General features: G+C 44.6%; 1 protein-coding gene across 1 annotated transcript in view; it reads right to left on the bottom strand.

Annotated features, from left to right (window-relative positions):
* The window catches only part of igf2bp1 (insulin-like growth factor 2 mRNA binding protein 1), a 182,911-nt gene that overhangs the window by 55,630 nt on the left and 109,607 nt on the right, over positions 1–17,674 (bottom strand). The window contains exons 3-5 of the mRNA XM_048560617.2: positions 7,528–7,576; positions 4,008–4,059; positions 628–691 (exon numbers count right to left, since the gene is read on the bottom strand). Coding sequence (XP_048416574.1) covers positions 628–691; positions 4,008–4,059; positions 7,528–7,576 — 165 coding nt within the window. The remainder of the gene's footprint in view (positions 1–627; positions 692–4,007; positions 4,060–7,527; positions 7,577–17,674) is intronic.

Raw genomic sequence — 17,674 nt, 5'->3', positions numbered from 1 at the left:
GAATCAAACTAGGGAAGTTGGACTCCAGACACAAGAAGCTTAGATGGTCTCTTCTATGCAGAAAAGTTTAAGAGGAGATTTAAGTGACACATTCAAAATTATGAAATTTTGATGGAGTAAATTAAGATAAACTGTTTCCAGAAAGTGTTCCTGTTGGACAGTTGGTGAGCAGAGAATTTAACTTAAATTCCATTCGAGTAAAATTTAAAGTATGATAATTGGCAAAATATTTAGAGTGTATTGAGGATATTGACAATCAGATCATCTGTGATTCTATTGATATTGATAATAATGTTAATACAGATGGAGCAAAAGACCTACTTAAGCACAGTTGGTGGAGCAGGACACAAGGGGCTAAGTGGCACTCATTCATATGGTCTGATGTTATTTTTTGAAATGCAGTGAGTTGATAGATTTGAAAATTCACTGCCTAAAGGGGCTCGTGGAAGCAGATTCAGTCATAACTTTCCAAAGAGCAATGGATAAATACTCAAAAGAGGAAATAAATTGGGGTCTGTGTGGAAAGAACAGAGGAGTGAGAACGATTGAATAACTTTTTTCAGAAAGCCAGCACGGGTGAGATGAGTTGAATGGTCTCCCTCTGCTGTATCATTCTGTGGTACTTACTGTCTGGCTTGATCCTTGGTTCCATATGTAACATTCACCACTGCCGATTCAGTTTCTGTATTAACTGGAGATAAAAACAAGGTAGATGTCAATCAAGACTCTTCCATTACCTCAAGTGGTCTGTCTTAAAGCATCACCGATCTCCCTACAAACAGCTCAAAGCCTCCGCACCAACTTTCAGACAAGACATTTAATTGACGGTGGTCTGCTCTGACATTAAGTATATTTTAATGAAGAGCAGAGTGTTCTCCTTCGTAACCTGGTCACTATTCATCCCTGACTTAATATCACAAAAAAAATATTATGTGGCCATTTATCACAGTGCTGTTTGTGGGAGCTTCCTGTGTACAAACTGGTTGCTGTGTTTCTAACATTAGTAATGACACTTCAAAAAAATACTTTACTGGCTGTATGTAGATGTGTTTTATCAGCGTGTATCTTATCAAAATGTTAAACTGATTTCCCTCTTCTTCCTGTTAAAGCTCGAATTCAGTCAGGTTGCACTGTGAATTCATTCAGATCGGGTCAGATTTCTTATCAAAGGTGGGAATTTTCCCTTCTCTTCATTCAACTCAATGTCGGTATTTATGGAGCTTTGCCAGTCCCAGCTGCAGTGTTCCTGGGTTCAGTGGCTTGTGGTCAGGATCTGGCTCTAGGTTCGATGAGCTCCACAGTCAGTCTGGGTCAAAGCCAGAAAATTGGTTAGTTGACTTTGATTCTTGTTCCTGGGTTGCAGTCAAGTATCTCAGCGGCTGAACTCAACCAGCTGCTTTCTCCAGTGAGGCCGTGATTAATACAACATAGAGACCAAGTAAACAATATTGTGTTTATATGCTATTGGTACCTGGGGCAGAAACTGCCTTGTGTGGGGGTATCGCTGGGATGTAGCTCCTACACTCTGTACATCGTCAAGCTTCTGATTACTTAGATGTTGGCCGAACATGTGATCATTCTGAACGATCATTGTTGCACATTTGAAGACTCACCTGAGGGACAATCCTAACCTTTATCGACTCAGCAGGGGACTGCTGGGATTGGGTTATAAACTCTGCCTTTATTGACTTTTATTGTTCATTGGAAACCATTAATAATTTAATATTGGGTGGCGTGTAAACCAGCATTTTAACCAATTCCACTATCTTCTTGTCTGGTGAGTTAGGCAAAGATCATGTCCAATCATCCCCGAGCAATCATCTCGGCTCATGCATTGAGCACAAGTCAACTACTGAAGAACAGCTAACAATTCCCACTCAGCAAGAAGTCACAATCTTCAATCTGTCTGGGATTAGAGGGAGGGAAAAGAATTCAGCTGCTGGAGATTGAGTGCTAAAGCTGGAATCAAAATAGACGTGTTTGGATACAGAGAAACAAGACAGAGAGTGGGGACAGGATTTTAAATCACTGACTGTAAGACATAATATTTTAGTGGGCTGAATGGCCTCCATGCTGTAATAACTTTACAACAATGGGAGGGATAGACAGGACTATGTTTGGGAGGTTTATTATTTAGATATATCTGCTGTGGGGAAGAAGCAAAATTATCTCTAACTGATATTGGAAAATATGGAAATCTCATTAATGTTTTAAACATCAGTCAGTAGGAAGAATTTGAGTGGTAATGTTAAACTTTATTGTATCAGGCAAATAGAAATTTGGTGGATTTTGTCCATCTTGTATGTGGTGCTCACGATCAGATTATATTTACAACAGGAACAAAAACAGAAGTCGCTGGAAAATCTCATCAGCTCAGAACCATTGTGAGGAAGGGTCACCAGACCTGAAACTTTAACTCTAATGTTTCTTCACACTCGCTTCCAGATCTGCTGAGTTTTTCTAGCGACTTCTGTTTTCGTTCCTAGTTTATAGCACCCGCAGTTCTTTTGGTTTATATTTATGGGCAGTCTGTTTTTCTATTCAGTCGCATTTCCCACTCACAGAAGAGACTGACAATTAACAGATTGAGCTGTCCATGGGCACCCCATGACCCTGGTGTTTTGCCCAGATATTTGTACTTAACAAAGACTTGCTGACAGTTTGAGCATTGGTATTAATTTTCCAAAACTTCCCAGAGTTGGGATCTTTACATTTAATTGGAAAATAGCAACTGTTACTCTTCTTTGCAAGCATGATTCCTCTTTCACAAAACACACGACTCTGCCTAATTACCCTGAATGTATTTAATGCCGTGCTACAACACTTTTAAGAATAACTTCTAATTTTTTTTCTCCATGACACATCTTAAGTTAACTGGCCTGTAGTTTCTGGTCTCTTCCTTTTTGTATAAAAATCCAGGATAAGATACTCCCTGACCCAAACAAATAAAGGTCCTGGGGGTCTGTGACAACCTGCAGAAAGAAAGGATGGACCCTGTTGTGGAAGAATCTAGAACCACGGCTTGCAGTTTAAAAACAAAAGATCACCCATTTAAGGCAGGAGATGAGGAGAAATTATTTTCTGAGTGTATTCAGGGTGTTTGGAAATCTTTGTCCAAAGATACAGAGAGCAGAGCCTTCTATACCAGAAAAGGGGTCAGAAGTGTAAGTGGAAATATGCATTCATCAGAATCAACTATGATTTTACCGAGCAGAGTATCAGTCTCAAGGGGCTGAGTGGAAATTTGGATGTTCCTAACAGTTGGTTCTGATCTCTCTCTCACTCACTCACATGCGCGCGCACGCATGCACACACACACACACACACACACACACACACACAAATTCAGACTGAAATTCAGTCACTCACATCCATTCAAAGATACACCTACATTTGCATGCACAACCACATTGACGCACACTGCTGAAGCACACTCACATTTGTACACCAGCCATCATCTGACTTACACACACTCGCACTCACAGCTACACACCCACACACAGGAAGAATACAGACACAAAGCCATATGTAGAAATAAAGATAGGTGCACTGTTATTTGAACACACTACATGCAGGCATATATGCACACATAGACTGAAATTACTTTTCCAAAGAAGGGAATAGCACTCAATGAGTGGGAACCTTGCTGCTTTGCCTCTCTATTTGCAAACGTATGAAGCCAACTGAAATTGCTCTCACCTGAGAGCATATGAACCTGGCCAAGCTCAGGATTCAACCTGATTAATTCAGTCACACTGTAGGAGGTGGACCCCATCTCTGAAACTGCAGGGGTTGGGGGTGAAATGAAGAGAGTGTGTCTGAGCTGAGACATCTTACCAAGAGCGAAAGGGACAGAAATGTATTCAGCTCTTCGGTGACCTCATTATCCAGTCGTTATTTATTACTAACCTGGACTCTGAGTTTGAGATCAGGACCAGCAGCTGAAAAACAGGGCTGAGTGTGGATGGTGGGATCATTGTTTCATGTTAAGGGAAGTGATCACATACCTTGTTCGCAATTTTCCACAGCTCCGTGTTGGGCTAGCAATCCATCCAATACCTGTTCAACAGACACACCAGCAGTTAGTTAGAGGGCAAGAGAAACCAATTGCACCCCCAAAACCCGTTAGAAACGTCACAATTTCTAAGCTGCAGGATGGCATTTGGCCCATCATTGCCAGTACTAGCTCTTTGAAAGGAATTCACCCAAAGTATGTGTCTGTCTGTTTTGTATACCTGTATATCTCGGTGTGTGTTTGTGTGCGTGTATGGGCCCTCGTGCGCGTGTGTGTGTATGTATGAGTGAGTGTGTGCACGTGTGTGTATGTGAGTGAGTGTGTGCATGTGTGTGTATGAGTATGTGCACGTGTGTGTATAAGTGAGTGTGCACATATGTGTGTACATATACGCGTGAGCATGTGTGTGTGTATATAAGCGAGTGTGTGGATGTATGTGTGTGCATATAGGAATCAGTGTGCATGTGTGAAAACGGTGAGCGTGTGTGCACAGTGGTGCGTGTGAGAGTGCACGAGTCTGTGCATGTGTGTGTGCATATTTTCACACAAGTCTGTGCATGCTCCGCATGTGGGTGCATGTATACGAATGAGTGTGCATGTGCACCCATGTGCTCCGCATGTGTGTATATACAAATGAGTGTGTGTGCGCGTGCATGCGTATGTGTGGGTGGAAGGTTACAGCACCTCAATGTTATGCAGAGTGACAAAGCCTCAGAGAGATTATGTGTCTGTATACTTATTACAGTTGAGCATCCTTCAGGGGTGCACATGCGTATACAGAGGGTGGCGGAAGAGAGAGAGAGTGTGGACTGTGCCCACTGGGTGGTGGGAGGAGGTTGATTGTGGTTTTAGCTGGACCACATAAGAGGGACACTGTTTGCAATGTTATGAATGAGTGTGAGTTCAAGGGCAGCTTACTGAGTGTAACAAATCCATGACTTGGTTCTCAAGTTTTAAGGGAAGAGTGTGGCAACATATGGTCTATGTGGAAGATACTTGTCATAATCAGGCTCAGGTCTGTCAGTGTAACCTCTGTAACAGACAATATGATCGGCTCAATTCACAGCATTTAATCATTGTTCAGGGCTTGGCTTCTGTGACCTGAAGCCTGGGTTTATGTTGTTAATTCCTTTGTCCCAAAAAATAGAAAACACAGCAGCCACGCAGCCTGTGAGCAAAGGAAAAGACAGGTTCTGCTTCTTTGAGGCACGACCCTCCCCACCCTTCCCAAACAACAGAAATAGAAACTGCGCACATTTTATTCTGCCACAGCAAAGAGAGAAATTGCTGGAGAAACTCAGCAGGTTTGGCAGCATCTGTGGGAAGAAAGCAGAGTTAGGATTTCAAGGCCAGTGTCATTCATCAGCACTCAACAATACTGATGAAGATTCACTGGACTGGAAAGGTTTCTCTCCACAGATGTTGCCTGACCTGCTGAGTTTCTTCAGCAATTTCTATTTTTGTTTTAGACCTTCAGCATCCGCAGTTCTTTGTTTTATTTGATTAATTGTGGTATGTTCACCCAGTCTTTGGAGCCTCCTCCATCTCTATAAGGCTCTAATATCACAGAATATCTGGCCTTTCACTAATCAGCAAGTGCCATCGGTGTGTGTGCCTCAGCCTAAGACCCTGAGCTCTGAGATGTTCCCCCGAAACCTCTCCACCTCTCAATACGCTATTCCTCACAGGTTACCTCTTGTGGTCCCCTGGTCGAGTATCCCCCCAGTGTGATTCAGTGTCAAATTCTGTTTGAAAACGCTCTTGAGAAGCACTTTGGGAAGAGATTCGCGACATTAAAGGCACTATGTAAATACAAGTCGTTGTCACGGGTTCAACATTTTAACAACAGCAGTAGGATAGAAGAAAGGGAAGCCATAATCACAGAGATGGAGTTAATTGAAGAATGGCCCAATTTTGGGGCTAGGCATTGAACCCGTATAGACCAACGCCTCAGCTTTATCAAAGTAAGAGACAAAACTACCTGTTCATCTCCACACGCACTGCACCCATCTGTGTAATCCAATTTTCTTCTGAATTCAAAAATAAAAATGACTGAGTTTTGCCTTTTACATAGAGTTTCTGGTCAATTACTGGTCTGAATCCAAGTAAAACTGTGATCAATAGGCCCTGGGGCATGCCTCATTCCTCTGGTTTAAAATAGGCCGTTACAACCTTCATTTTAATATTAACAAAACAGATAGCTTTTCGTTTAAGTTGCTGCCAGGGATATCTGAAGTAGCACCCTTGATCTGCTAAAAAGAAGTACTTCCTTGGATCTTTTAGATGGCCTTTAAAAAAGGAGTGACAAGATCTAAATAGCTGGTCATGTTCTGATTGATCACCTCTACACCAGCCCCACTACACTCCAATATATACCTCACACGCACAACTCCACCTTTTCATTGATACCTAGCTTCACCAAATGTGTTCTTCCCATGAGCTCTAATCTTCCCTGGTTGCACACAAAGGTCCCTAGAACTCGTCCTTATAGCCCTCATAACATAGAATTATTCAACTATTCTTGAGACAACTTCCTGAGCCCCAACAGACAGCACTGGTATAGCTTAGACACCATTAGCCCAGCTAAACACACAGTCTAACCCGTACACATACAAACACACACACAAGTCTATCTCCAGTAGCTTATGTCCTTTGAACTACATGAATCAAATGGGTACAACAAGGCAGAGGAATTCATCACACTTTATTAATGTAAAACAGCTCAATGTTCTAAAATATTGTCAGGGAGACATGACATTGCCAATACACAGTGTGCAGATGGACAAAGGAAGCTTCGTGTAGCAAAAGCAAGAGTTATCCTTCTAGATCACAAACGAAATAGCCCCAGTAATAACAGGAGGTCTGAGTCAATCAAAACACATTCCCCAGCACTATCAGTAGGGTTAGCTTAGGTTTTTCTTTCATCACATTAACCACTGCTTTACATTAATTCTTTGCTGCAGATAATGTATTATTTTGATTCAGTCCCAAGACATATATTCACTTGTGAGTGAAAGTGTCCTTCATTCTCACCTGACTTTAGAGATGGAACATAAAATAGGCCTGGCACTCCTTGGTGGCCGACAGCAAGTTTAATCCGTGAATAGGTAAAATCTTCAGGTTCTACCTCAATCAATGTAATTTAACTGGGATAGTGGGTTCTTGTGCTGCAGTGATAGTCCTCTGGCCACTGAGCTGGAAGGCCTGGGTTCAAGTCCCACCTGCATCAAGAAAAATATTTGACCATGGTGGTGATAAGGCCATTCAGTCTTGCCATGGGCTGTCCATGTCCTGGGTGATTGATGAGGACCATGTGGAAGAAGCTATACTTTCAGTTTGAAAGAGTAGAGGGGGAGTTTTACTCTGTATCTAACCCTGTGCTGTCCCTGTCATGGGAGTATTTGATGGGGACAGTGTAGAGAAAATGGAAAGGCAGAAAATAAGCTAGTAGAAGAAAAAATTTAAACAAAAACTGCAAATTAAGTAACAAAAAATGTTACTTGGTTTCTCACCTCCCATTGCATATGTGGTGGAATATTCCGGATCTGGATCTTGCGACTCCTGTTAATGAAACAAATTAATTAGATGATTAAACAGGATCTGCTGCATGCTGGTTAAAAAAAAAAGGTCAGTAGCAAAAATGTGTGTCAGCTGGTATCCTCTGTCCACCTGAATATTAATAAATCCATTCAGGGTAAAACATCCCGCAGAAATGCATATTCTGATCATTCAAGTTAGTGTGCACATCGAATGTGCAGTGGTGATCATTGATCCATTTTCCCCCAAAATATATTCTATTCATTAAATTTGTAAAAGTACATTCCAACATGTTTCAAATGAAATTTCAAAGTGCAGTAAAATTCAATGTTTCTCGATAAAACATGTTGCACTTCTTGAGGATTCTCAATCCAATTACAATATTCCTGATCAGAGATAATGGGATTTGCAGATGCTGGAGAATCCGAGATAACAAAGTGTGGAGCTGGATGAACACAGCAGGCCAAGCAGCATCTTCTGATGAAGGGTCTAGGCCCGAAACATCAGCTTTTGTGCTCCTAAGATGCTGCTTGGCCTGCTGTGTTCATCCAGCTCTACATAATATTCCTGATGTTTAGAATGTACATGCCATATCAGACATTCAGCCTGAGGATCCTATACTCTCAGGCTGACCAAACTGCAGACCATAGCTACGCCCAGGTGCAGCAGTGGCTCAGCGTTCCAGCACCTTAATAGAAGTAAGACTTTAGACGTTAAGATTTGGACATTTTCTTATCTTTTGGCTCTTTGTGTTTTTTTAATTATGGTTTTGTAACCAATATGGCACCAGAGAATGGCAAGTACACTTTTCACTGTGGTCCCATACTTAAGTTTGCGGGGCAATAAAATTTAATTCTAATTGTAATTCCTGCCCCTTGGTGTGCTGAGGCTAAAAGGCTTTAGATGTTCGCGTGCCATCATTTTTCATTTACAAAAATATACTTCATTCATGTAATTGGTAAAAGTACAGTACAAACATTTGAGCTTGAGTATTGCAATATTTGCAGGAAAATTCAACTTGTGCCTGTACAGCATGTTGCATTTGAACATTTGTAATAGACTTACTATTTACAAAATGCATTCCAAGTTAGGTATACAGCCCGTAGGTGAAAATACTTTAAAATTGGAAATTACAGAACGTGCAATAGACACAAACATGTCTGTACACCACGTTTCACTCGAAGGTGCCTCAGTACGTTTTCAATACTCTTGATTCCACAATGTACATTTTTGTACCGTGCACAAAGCAAGGGGTTCCACAGTTTCCAGCCCCCCGTGCACACCAGCTGAAAGGCCTGAGGCAGCAAGTTGCGCAGTACACTAGCATGCTCGTTGTTAACTGAATTCTGAAGAATTTTGGACATACTATACATTCACTGTTATTGCACAGCTGGCTAACTCTGATATTTTCCCTATAAATTTGAGAACAATATCCCATCCCTATCAGTTCTGAATATCTCACCCACCCACTGCTCTTGGAGCTGTTTCAACTGTTTAACTTTTGGCTCTCAATTGGCCAAAGTTCTCTAGCCATCGACTTACTCAAACATTTTCTCTCCTCCAAGCAAACCCAAGCAAAATCATTTACTATATCACATTTTGCTTGAGTCACCCTCCCCAAGTAAATCCCATCATCCCTCTTTCAAAGATACTACCTTGAATGTATGTGGTATGGACTTGTGTCCCATCTCCACACTCTCCTCAACAGTCTTCCATAATCTACACTTCATTAGCACTTGTCCTGACTGAGTTACTATGTTTGCTACCTGGATTCTTCAAACTTAAAATTCTCATCTAGGCTAACACCTGGCTCTTGCTTCTCCCCATGTCTAATAATTGCCCAGCTGCACAACTTCACCTCCAAAATTCTCCAACTCTGACTCCTGTGCAACCTTCTAGTCACCAATAACTGACTTGTCTACAGGTGTCCATTGTCCCACACCATGGAAATCCCCTTTGCAGGTCCTTCAAAAACCCTCATCTTGGGTCAAGCTGTTCATCAGACTTAAATGCCTCTGTCTTTCTGGCCAACATAGTTTTGCATTACATCTTGTTGAAGCTACTTTGGCAGCAGAACCAAGTGTTAAACTCACATCACGCAAAAATGTTGAATAACTCTGCACTGGATGTTACAGCATAGGAGCAGGCCAAACAGCCCAACTGGTTTAAGCTGGTGTATGAGCTCTAGGCAAACAACCTCCCAGCCCCCCTCTTTCTCCAAACCTGGAAGATCTATTCCTACTTATATTTATGGTCTCTGGGTTTGGTTTCCCACTAAAGTGGAAACATGTTCTCCATGATAACAAAGTGTCGGGCTAGATGGACACAGCAGGCCAAGCAGCATCTTAGGAGCACAAAAGCTGATGTTTCAGGCTTAGACCCTTCATCAGACCCTTTACTGATGAAGGGTCGAGGCCCGAAACGTCAGCTTTTGTGCTCCTAAGATGCTGCTTGGCCTGCTGTGTTCATCCAGCCCCACACTTTATCTCGGATTCTCCAGCATCTGCCGTTCCCATTATCTCTGAACATGTTCTCCATGTTCACCATAATTTGTAATGACTTCTATCTGATCCACACCTGGGGAGAGTGGGAGCAGGGTGAAAGAGAGAGGGGAATTTGATAGAGAGAAAAGAAAGAGAGAGGGCGTTTAATTCCACCCTTAAGTGACTGTGTACGTTTGCACATTCTCCCCACATCTGCATGTGTTCCTCTGGGTGCTTCGGTTTCCTCCCACAGTCCAAAGATGTGCAGGTGAGGGTGGATTGGCTAAATTGTCCATAGTGTCCAGGGATTTGCAGGCTAAGTGGGTTAGCCATGGGAAATACAAGGGAGTGGGTATAGGTGAGATACTCTTCAGAGGATTGGTGTGGTCTTGATGGGCCGAATGGCCTGCTTCCACACTGTAGGGACTCTATGATGAATTCTGTGAAAATACCTGCCTGTTTCTATGGGACGTTATGTTCATTTTTACTGTTCAAGAGATCCTGTTAAAATAATATTTTCACAAAGGATCAATGTAGTTTTGCTGATTTCAGGTAGAAATTCTTCGGCGTGCAATTAATATGGAAATCCATTCGGGACAATATCAAATATAAAAATGTATCGAATTGCGTTTCAAGGTGGAAAGGGTGGGCTGAGTTAAACCTAAAGGCCATCCGGTTGAAAAACCTCAAGAGTTTCTGAGTTGAAGCGTCTGATTGTGAATTGCGAGAGGATTAACATCTGCTCAGTTTTCAGCCCCGGTGAGAAATGGTTAATCCATGAGAACTGCCGCTTAGCCAGCCCAGGATGTTAGAAAGGCCGGCTGCTTGGACGTAGCTGATTTCAGTCTTTCTCGTTCGGCACCCCTCATGTGTGTGGGCAAGTCAGCCTGAGAAAGCATTCGAAGAACCCGCACTTCAGCCACAAAAGAACTGCATGTGGCTCAGGAGACGCCAGCGGGCCTCCCTGGTTACAGCATATTGATAGCAATAGGCTAAAGAAAACCTGTGCTCGCACAAACAGCTCAGCTTAACTCTTCATCTCGTATGAAGAAGGGTCCAGACCCGAAACGTCAGCTTTCCTGCTCCTCTGATGCTGCTTGGCCTGCTGTGTTCATCCAACTCTACACCTTGTTATCTCGCTATGTTAGAACACCGTTTCATTGGCTGGAAAGTGCTTCGGAATGCCCTGAGGTTGTAATCGGTGCTACGAAAATGCAAATCTTTCTTGGTTTCCCCTATCTGCTTAGGGAATATATCAGTGTTTTCTAGGACACAGGAATATAGCCGATACATAAAGGAATAACTAGTACCTCAAATTGTGCCCTTCACAACCTCAGGATATCCTAAAGTACTTGAAAGAATTTTTGAAGTGTGTGGTCACTGGTGTAATGTAGGAAATGGATTCGGAGGATTGAACACTCCCACAGTTAGCAATATCATGAACAGATCGTAACGTTTAATTGTTGATTGAGAGATATTTATTAGACAGGATACCAGAGAGAATATGCTGTTTCCTTCTAGGTAGCGCCCAATGTAACAGACAGGAGCTCAGTTTAATGTTTCCATATAGATACTGTACCTCCCATGGCGCAGCTCTCCCTCAGTGCTGCGTTAGCCTAGATGGGAAACTCAAGTCTCTAAAGTGGCACTTGAACCTACAATCTTCTGAATCAAGACAAGACAGGGTACAACTGATCTAGGACAATACTGTACGCTACAACACACACTATTGTGGATGCTGGAAATCAGAAATTGCTGGAAAAACTCAGCACATCTGGCAGCATCTGTGGAGAAAAAGCAGAATTAATGTTTGGGATCCAATGACCCTTATTCTGTTTTCTCTGCGCAGACGTAGCCAGACCTGCTGAGTTGTTCCAGCAACTTCTGATATTGTTTCAAGCAATTTCTGATTTTGTTTCAAAACTGTTCCTACCCCAGCATGGTCTTCCTATTCCAAATGATTGGAACAGACACATATACAGTCAGATCCAAATCTCAGGTAAGGGCTAAAATCACCTTATTGCTAGGCATTTGTGTGTATGAATGAGTTTGTATGAGTGTATTTGTGAGTCTGTGTGTGTGTGTGTGTGTGTGTGAGAGAGAGACAACATATTTGTTTGTGAATGGGTGAGTAAGGGTATGTATGTTTTTGTGCAGATATGTGTGTGTAACTGGAAGAGTGTATATGTTTGTGTGAATGTGTGTGTGAGTGTGTGTGGGTGCGTGTTGGTGGGGTTTGTGTGTGCATGTATGTGTGAGAGCGAGTGTGTTGTGTATGTGGATCGCTGTATTTGTGTTTGTCTGTGTTTTGTATATGTATGTGTTTGATGTGTGTTGTGTGTGTGTCTGAGTTGTGTTTGTGTTTTGTGTGTGTGGATGTATGAAGACATTGCAACTTCAAGTTTTCTGATCAAGCTTCTCCATTTACAATGGGATTTCGGCCAAGTGTTTGGTTAAGTGGAGGAGGCTATGAGTCACATTGTTTTATTTATTGATTTTTTTTACTCTTACTAACACATCTCCTCCTCCATCCACTCAAAGGAGGCAGCACAAGCTAAATAAAAACTCCATCGAGTCATCAGCATTGACTGAGCACTGAACCCAATACCTCTGTGGTCTCTGAGATAATAAAATGTGAGGCTGGATGAACACAGCAGGTCCAGCAGCATCTCAGGAGCTCCTGAGATGCTGCTTGGCCTGCTGTGTTCATCCAGCCTCACATTTTATTATCTCGGAATCTCCAGCATCTGCAGTTCCCATTATCACAGCTCTGTGGTCTCTTCTGATTTAAGACCAGATCACTGCATCATGAATGCAGGCATCAGCTGCTACATGAACCCTGCAGTGTTAACATGAACTCTTATTTCCAAGAGGTGGGGTGGGGGCTGTCCCCAGGATTCTGACCAATGCTTATGCCACCAACACCTAAAAACAGATTGCTGCTACATTGTCTAGTTTTCCACAGTAACTACACTCCAAACAGTACTAAATCGGACATAAAGTCAAAGTCTTTCTTCCATATCACCAGAGAGTGCCATTGTGTAGCAAGGAGAACCTAATTACATATACTACAATGATTTACCATGTTTAAAGGTGTTCAGGTAAACCATGCTCAGGTACTGCTCAGGAACATTATCAGTTAAGTACTACTTTAAGTGTAGTTACTGTGGAAAAGTAGGGAAAGTAGCAGCCAATTTGTGCACAGCAAGATTTCATGAACAGCAATAACTTAGCAATCTGTTTTTAAGTCTCACACTCCATCTTACCTCGGATTACTTGAAGCATGACAAACTACTGGACACTACTGCTAGAGCTACTGCTGCTCTTTGTAACCTCATAGTTTAGCTTTTTCCCAGATATCTAAGTGCCTGTGAATGTAATATTTCTATACAATAGATATCTGTAGTTAACTTCTGTTGGGAGTCTTCAATGCACAATATCACGCTCAATTTCTAACATCAGCATTGCCACATTAGGGAACATGCCCTGTTGAAAGTAAAATTACATCATGGCTAACAGTGAATGCCAGCTGTGAAGAAAACTCGATGGTTGACAATTGGAAAACTAATTGAAGACCAACCAGACAGCACATGACAATAGCTCTGGACATTAGCGAATTTGGACAATCAGCTGCAGTTTCTGAGTGTACAGATCCGTAGATAGGGCACAGAACAGTAAGAAAACATAACCAATTTCTTTTGATTGGAATACAACTCTTTCAAGATAACAGGAATTTCTCAGATTATCTCAATTAAACTATTTAAAAGTCTCAGTCCATTTCTGGGTTGAGACAGTGTCAGTGAGTGATCTCTCTGGTAAGCTGTTTTGTCACAGCGAAACAAGGTAATAATCTCTCTCTCTCTCTCTCTCTCTCTTAGAACAACAACTGTAAAGTCTTCTGCTGAGTAAGAAAGCAGCAGTTTTTAAACTTTGACACAAAACCATCATGTGCCTCAAAAGTACAGTCTAACATGCCTAAGGCTAAATCATGGATAGCAGAAACTTCATCATCAAATGGACAATCAGTGACACCTATACTGAACTATAACTGTTCAAAAACTATCTCCGGTTCTACTTTACAGATGAGGTAACAGAGTATCCCAAGGAAAGAGCTCTCAAAATCTTGCTTGTCTCGTCAAAGAGGGGCTTCATAGATTTAACATAACCAGTATTTCCATCAGCACAGTTCAGAGTCAACCAAGTGAATAGCAATATTTCAGAAGATGACCAAGCTTTCCATATTGTAACTTCATACATCATGTTGATTGTGTAAGGCAATGAGAAGCTTTTACAGGCTTTCATATATGTCCGAAAAGGCTGCATGACACACATTCAAACAAAAAACAACATGGGAGCTAGTACTACAGCCCAAAAGACCTCAGCAAGTGCTGTTTCATGGCTCCAACCTAGGGGCTCTTGTGGCACACTAATAGTGAGTTCAAGTCCCACCTGCACCAGAGTTGTAATAGCATCACTTAGATGGGGGAGGCAATGGCCTAGTGGTATTATGACTGGATTGTTAATCTAGAGACCGAAATAACCTTCTGGGGACCTGTGTTCGAATCCTGCCACAGCAGATGGTAGAGTGATAATGGGAACTGCAGATGCTGGAGAATCCAAGATAATAAAGTGTGAAGCTGGATGAACACAGCAGGCCAAGCAGCATCTCAGGAGCACAAAAGCTGACGTTTCGGACCTAGACCCTTCATCAGAGAGGGGGATGGGGTGAGGGTTCTGGAATAAATAGGGAGAGAGGGGCAGCCGGACCGAAGATGGAGAGAAAAGAAGATAGGTGTTGAGGAGAATATAGGTGGGGAGGTAGGGAGGGGATAGGTCAGTCCAGGGAAGACGGACAGGTCAAGGAGGTGGGATGAGGTTAGTAGGTAGGAAATGGAGGTGTGGCTAGAGGTGGGAGGAAGGGATGGGTGAGAGGAAGAACAGGCTAGGGAAGCAGAGACAGGCTGGGCTGGTTTTGGGATGCAGTGGGGGGAGGGGACGAGCTGGGCTGGTTTGGTGATGCAGTGGAGGGAGGGGAAGAACAGGGCTGGTTTTGGGATGCAATGGGGGAAGGGGAGATTTTGAAGCTGGTGAAGTCCACATTGATACCATTGGGCTGCAGGGTTCCCAAGCGGAATATGAGTTGCTGTTCCTGCAACCTTCGGGTGGCATCATTGTGGCACTGCAGGAGGCCTATGATGGACATGTCATCTAAAGAATGGGAGGGGGAGTTGAAATGGTTCGCGACTGGGAGGTGCAGTTGTTTATTGCGAACCGAGCAGAGGAGTTCTGCAAAGCGGTCCCCAAGCCTCCGCTTGGTTTCCCCAATGTTGAGGAAGCCACACCGGGTACTTTGGATACAGTATACCACATTGGCAGATGTGCAGGTGAACCTCTGCTTAATATGGAAAGTCATCTTGGGGCCTGGGATGGGGGTGAGGGAGGAGGTGTGGGGGCAAGTGTAGCATTTCCTGCGGTTGCAGGGGAAAGTGCCCGGTGTGGTGGGGTTGGAGGGCAGTGTGGAGTGAACAAGGGAGTCACAGAGAGAGTGGTCTCTCCGGAAAGCACACAAGGGTGGGGATGGAAAAATGTCTTGGGTGGTGGGGTCGGATTGTAGATGGCGGAAGTGTTGGAGGATGATGCGTTGTATCTGGGAGGTTGGTGGGGTGGTGTGTGAGAACAAGGGGGATCCTCTTTGGGCGGTTGTTGCGGGGGCGGGGTGTGAGGGATGTGTTGCGTGAAATGTGGGAGACGCGGTCAAGGGCGTTCTCGACCACTGTGGGGGGAAAGTTGCGGTCCTTGAAGAACTTGGACATCTGATATGTGCGGGAGTGGAATGCCTCATCGTGGGAGCAGATGCGGCGGAGGCGGAGGAATTGGGAATAGGGGATGGAATTTTTGCAGGAGGGTGGGTGGTAGGAGGTGTATTCTAGGTAGCTGTGGGAGTCAGTGGGCTTGAAATGGACATCAGTTACAAGCTGGTTGCCTGAGATGGAGACTGAGAGGTCCAGGAAGGTGAGGGATGTGCTGGAGATGGTCCAGGTGAACTGAAGGTTGGGGTGGAAGGTGTTGGTGAAGTGGATGAACTGTTCGAGCTCCTCTGGGGAGCAAGAGGCAGTGCCGATACAGTCATCAATGTAACGGAGGAAGAGGTGGGGTTTGGGGCCTGTGTAGGTGCGGAAGAGGGACTTTTCCACGTAACCTACAAAGAGGCAGGCAGAGCTGGGGCCCATGCGGGTGCCCACGGCCACCCCCTTTGTCTGGAGGAAGTGAGAGGAATCGAAAGAGAAGTTGTTGAGGGTGGGGACGAGTTCGGCTAGGCGGATGAGGGTGTCGGTGGAGGGGGACTGGTCGGGCCTGCGGGACAGGAAGAAACAGAGGGCCTTGAGGCTATCTGCATGCGGAATACAGGTGTATAGGTACTGGACGTCCATGGTGAAAATGAGGTGTTGGGGGCCAGGGAATTGGAAGTTCTGGAGGAGGTGGAGGGCGTGGGTGGTGTCACGGACGTAGGTAGGGAGTTCCTGGACCAAAGGGGAGCAAATGGAGTCCAGATAGGTGGAGATGAGTTCGGTGGGGCAGGAACAGGCTGAGACAATGGGTCGACCGGGGCAGGCAGGTTTGTGGATTTTGGGAAGGAGATAGAAACGGGCCGTGCGGGGTTGGAGAATAATAAGGTTGGAGGCTGTGGGTGGGAGGTCCCCTGAGGTGATGACGTCATGAATGGTGTTGGAGATAATGGTTTGGTGCTCGGGTCTGGGGTCATGATCAAGGGGGCGGTAGGAGGTGGTGTCGGAGAGTTGGCCCGACGGAACCCTGCCCATGGCTGACGCCAACGGAACCCGGCCCACGGCCGACGCCGACGAAACCCCACCCACATCCGACAACCTCATCGCTCCACCCACAACCTCCACAGCCAGCAACCCCAGAGGAGCCAGCCACACTGAGCCCTGCCGAATCTTCACCATCCCCCAGACCTCCCACTGACGGAGGACGAACAGTCAGTCCTAAGCAAGGGGCTCACCTTTGTCCCCCTACAACCACACATCAACGAATACCAGTCACGTTTGGATATAGAGCAGTTTTTCTGCCGCCTTCGCCTCCATGCTTACTTCTTCAACTGGGAACCTAACCCTCCCTCCCACTGACCCCTTCACCCGCTTCCAACACAAGCCTTCCTCCTGGACACCACCTCCAGGCCTCCTCCCCTCCCTCGACCTCTTCATCTCCAACTGCCATCAAGACATTAACCGCCTCAACCTCTCCACCCCTCTCATCCACTCCAACCTCTCCCCTGCAGAACAGGCAGCCCTCTGCTCCCTCCGCTCCAAACCCAACCTCGCCATCAAACCCGCAGCCAAGGGTGGTGCAGTGGGTGTACGGCGCACTGATCTCTACATGGCCGAGGCCCAACGCCAACTCTCCAACACCACCTCCTACCGCCCCCTTGATCATGACCCCACCCCCGAGCACCAAACCATCATCTCCCACACCATTAATGACATCATCACCTCAGGGGACCTCCCACTCAGAGCCTCCAACCTTATTATTCCCCAACCCCGCACGCCCCGTTTCTATCTCCTTCCCAAAATCCACAAACCTGCCTGCCCCGGTCGACCCATTGTCTCAGCCTGTTCCTGCC

This window comes from Stegostoma tigrinum, chromosome 31 (assembly GCF_030684315.1).
Source record: "Stegostoma tigrinum isolate sSteTig4 chromosome 31, sSteTig4.hap1, whole genome shotgun sequence".
NCBI lineage: Eukaryota > Metazoa > Chordata > Chondrichthyes > Orectolobiformes > Stegostomatidae > Stegostoma > Stegostoma tigrinum.
Note: the sequence above shows the minus strand (reverse complement) of the source record. Positions and strands in the feature narration are given on the sequence as shown.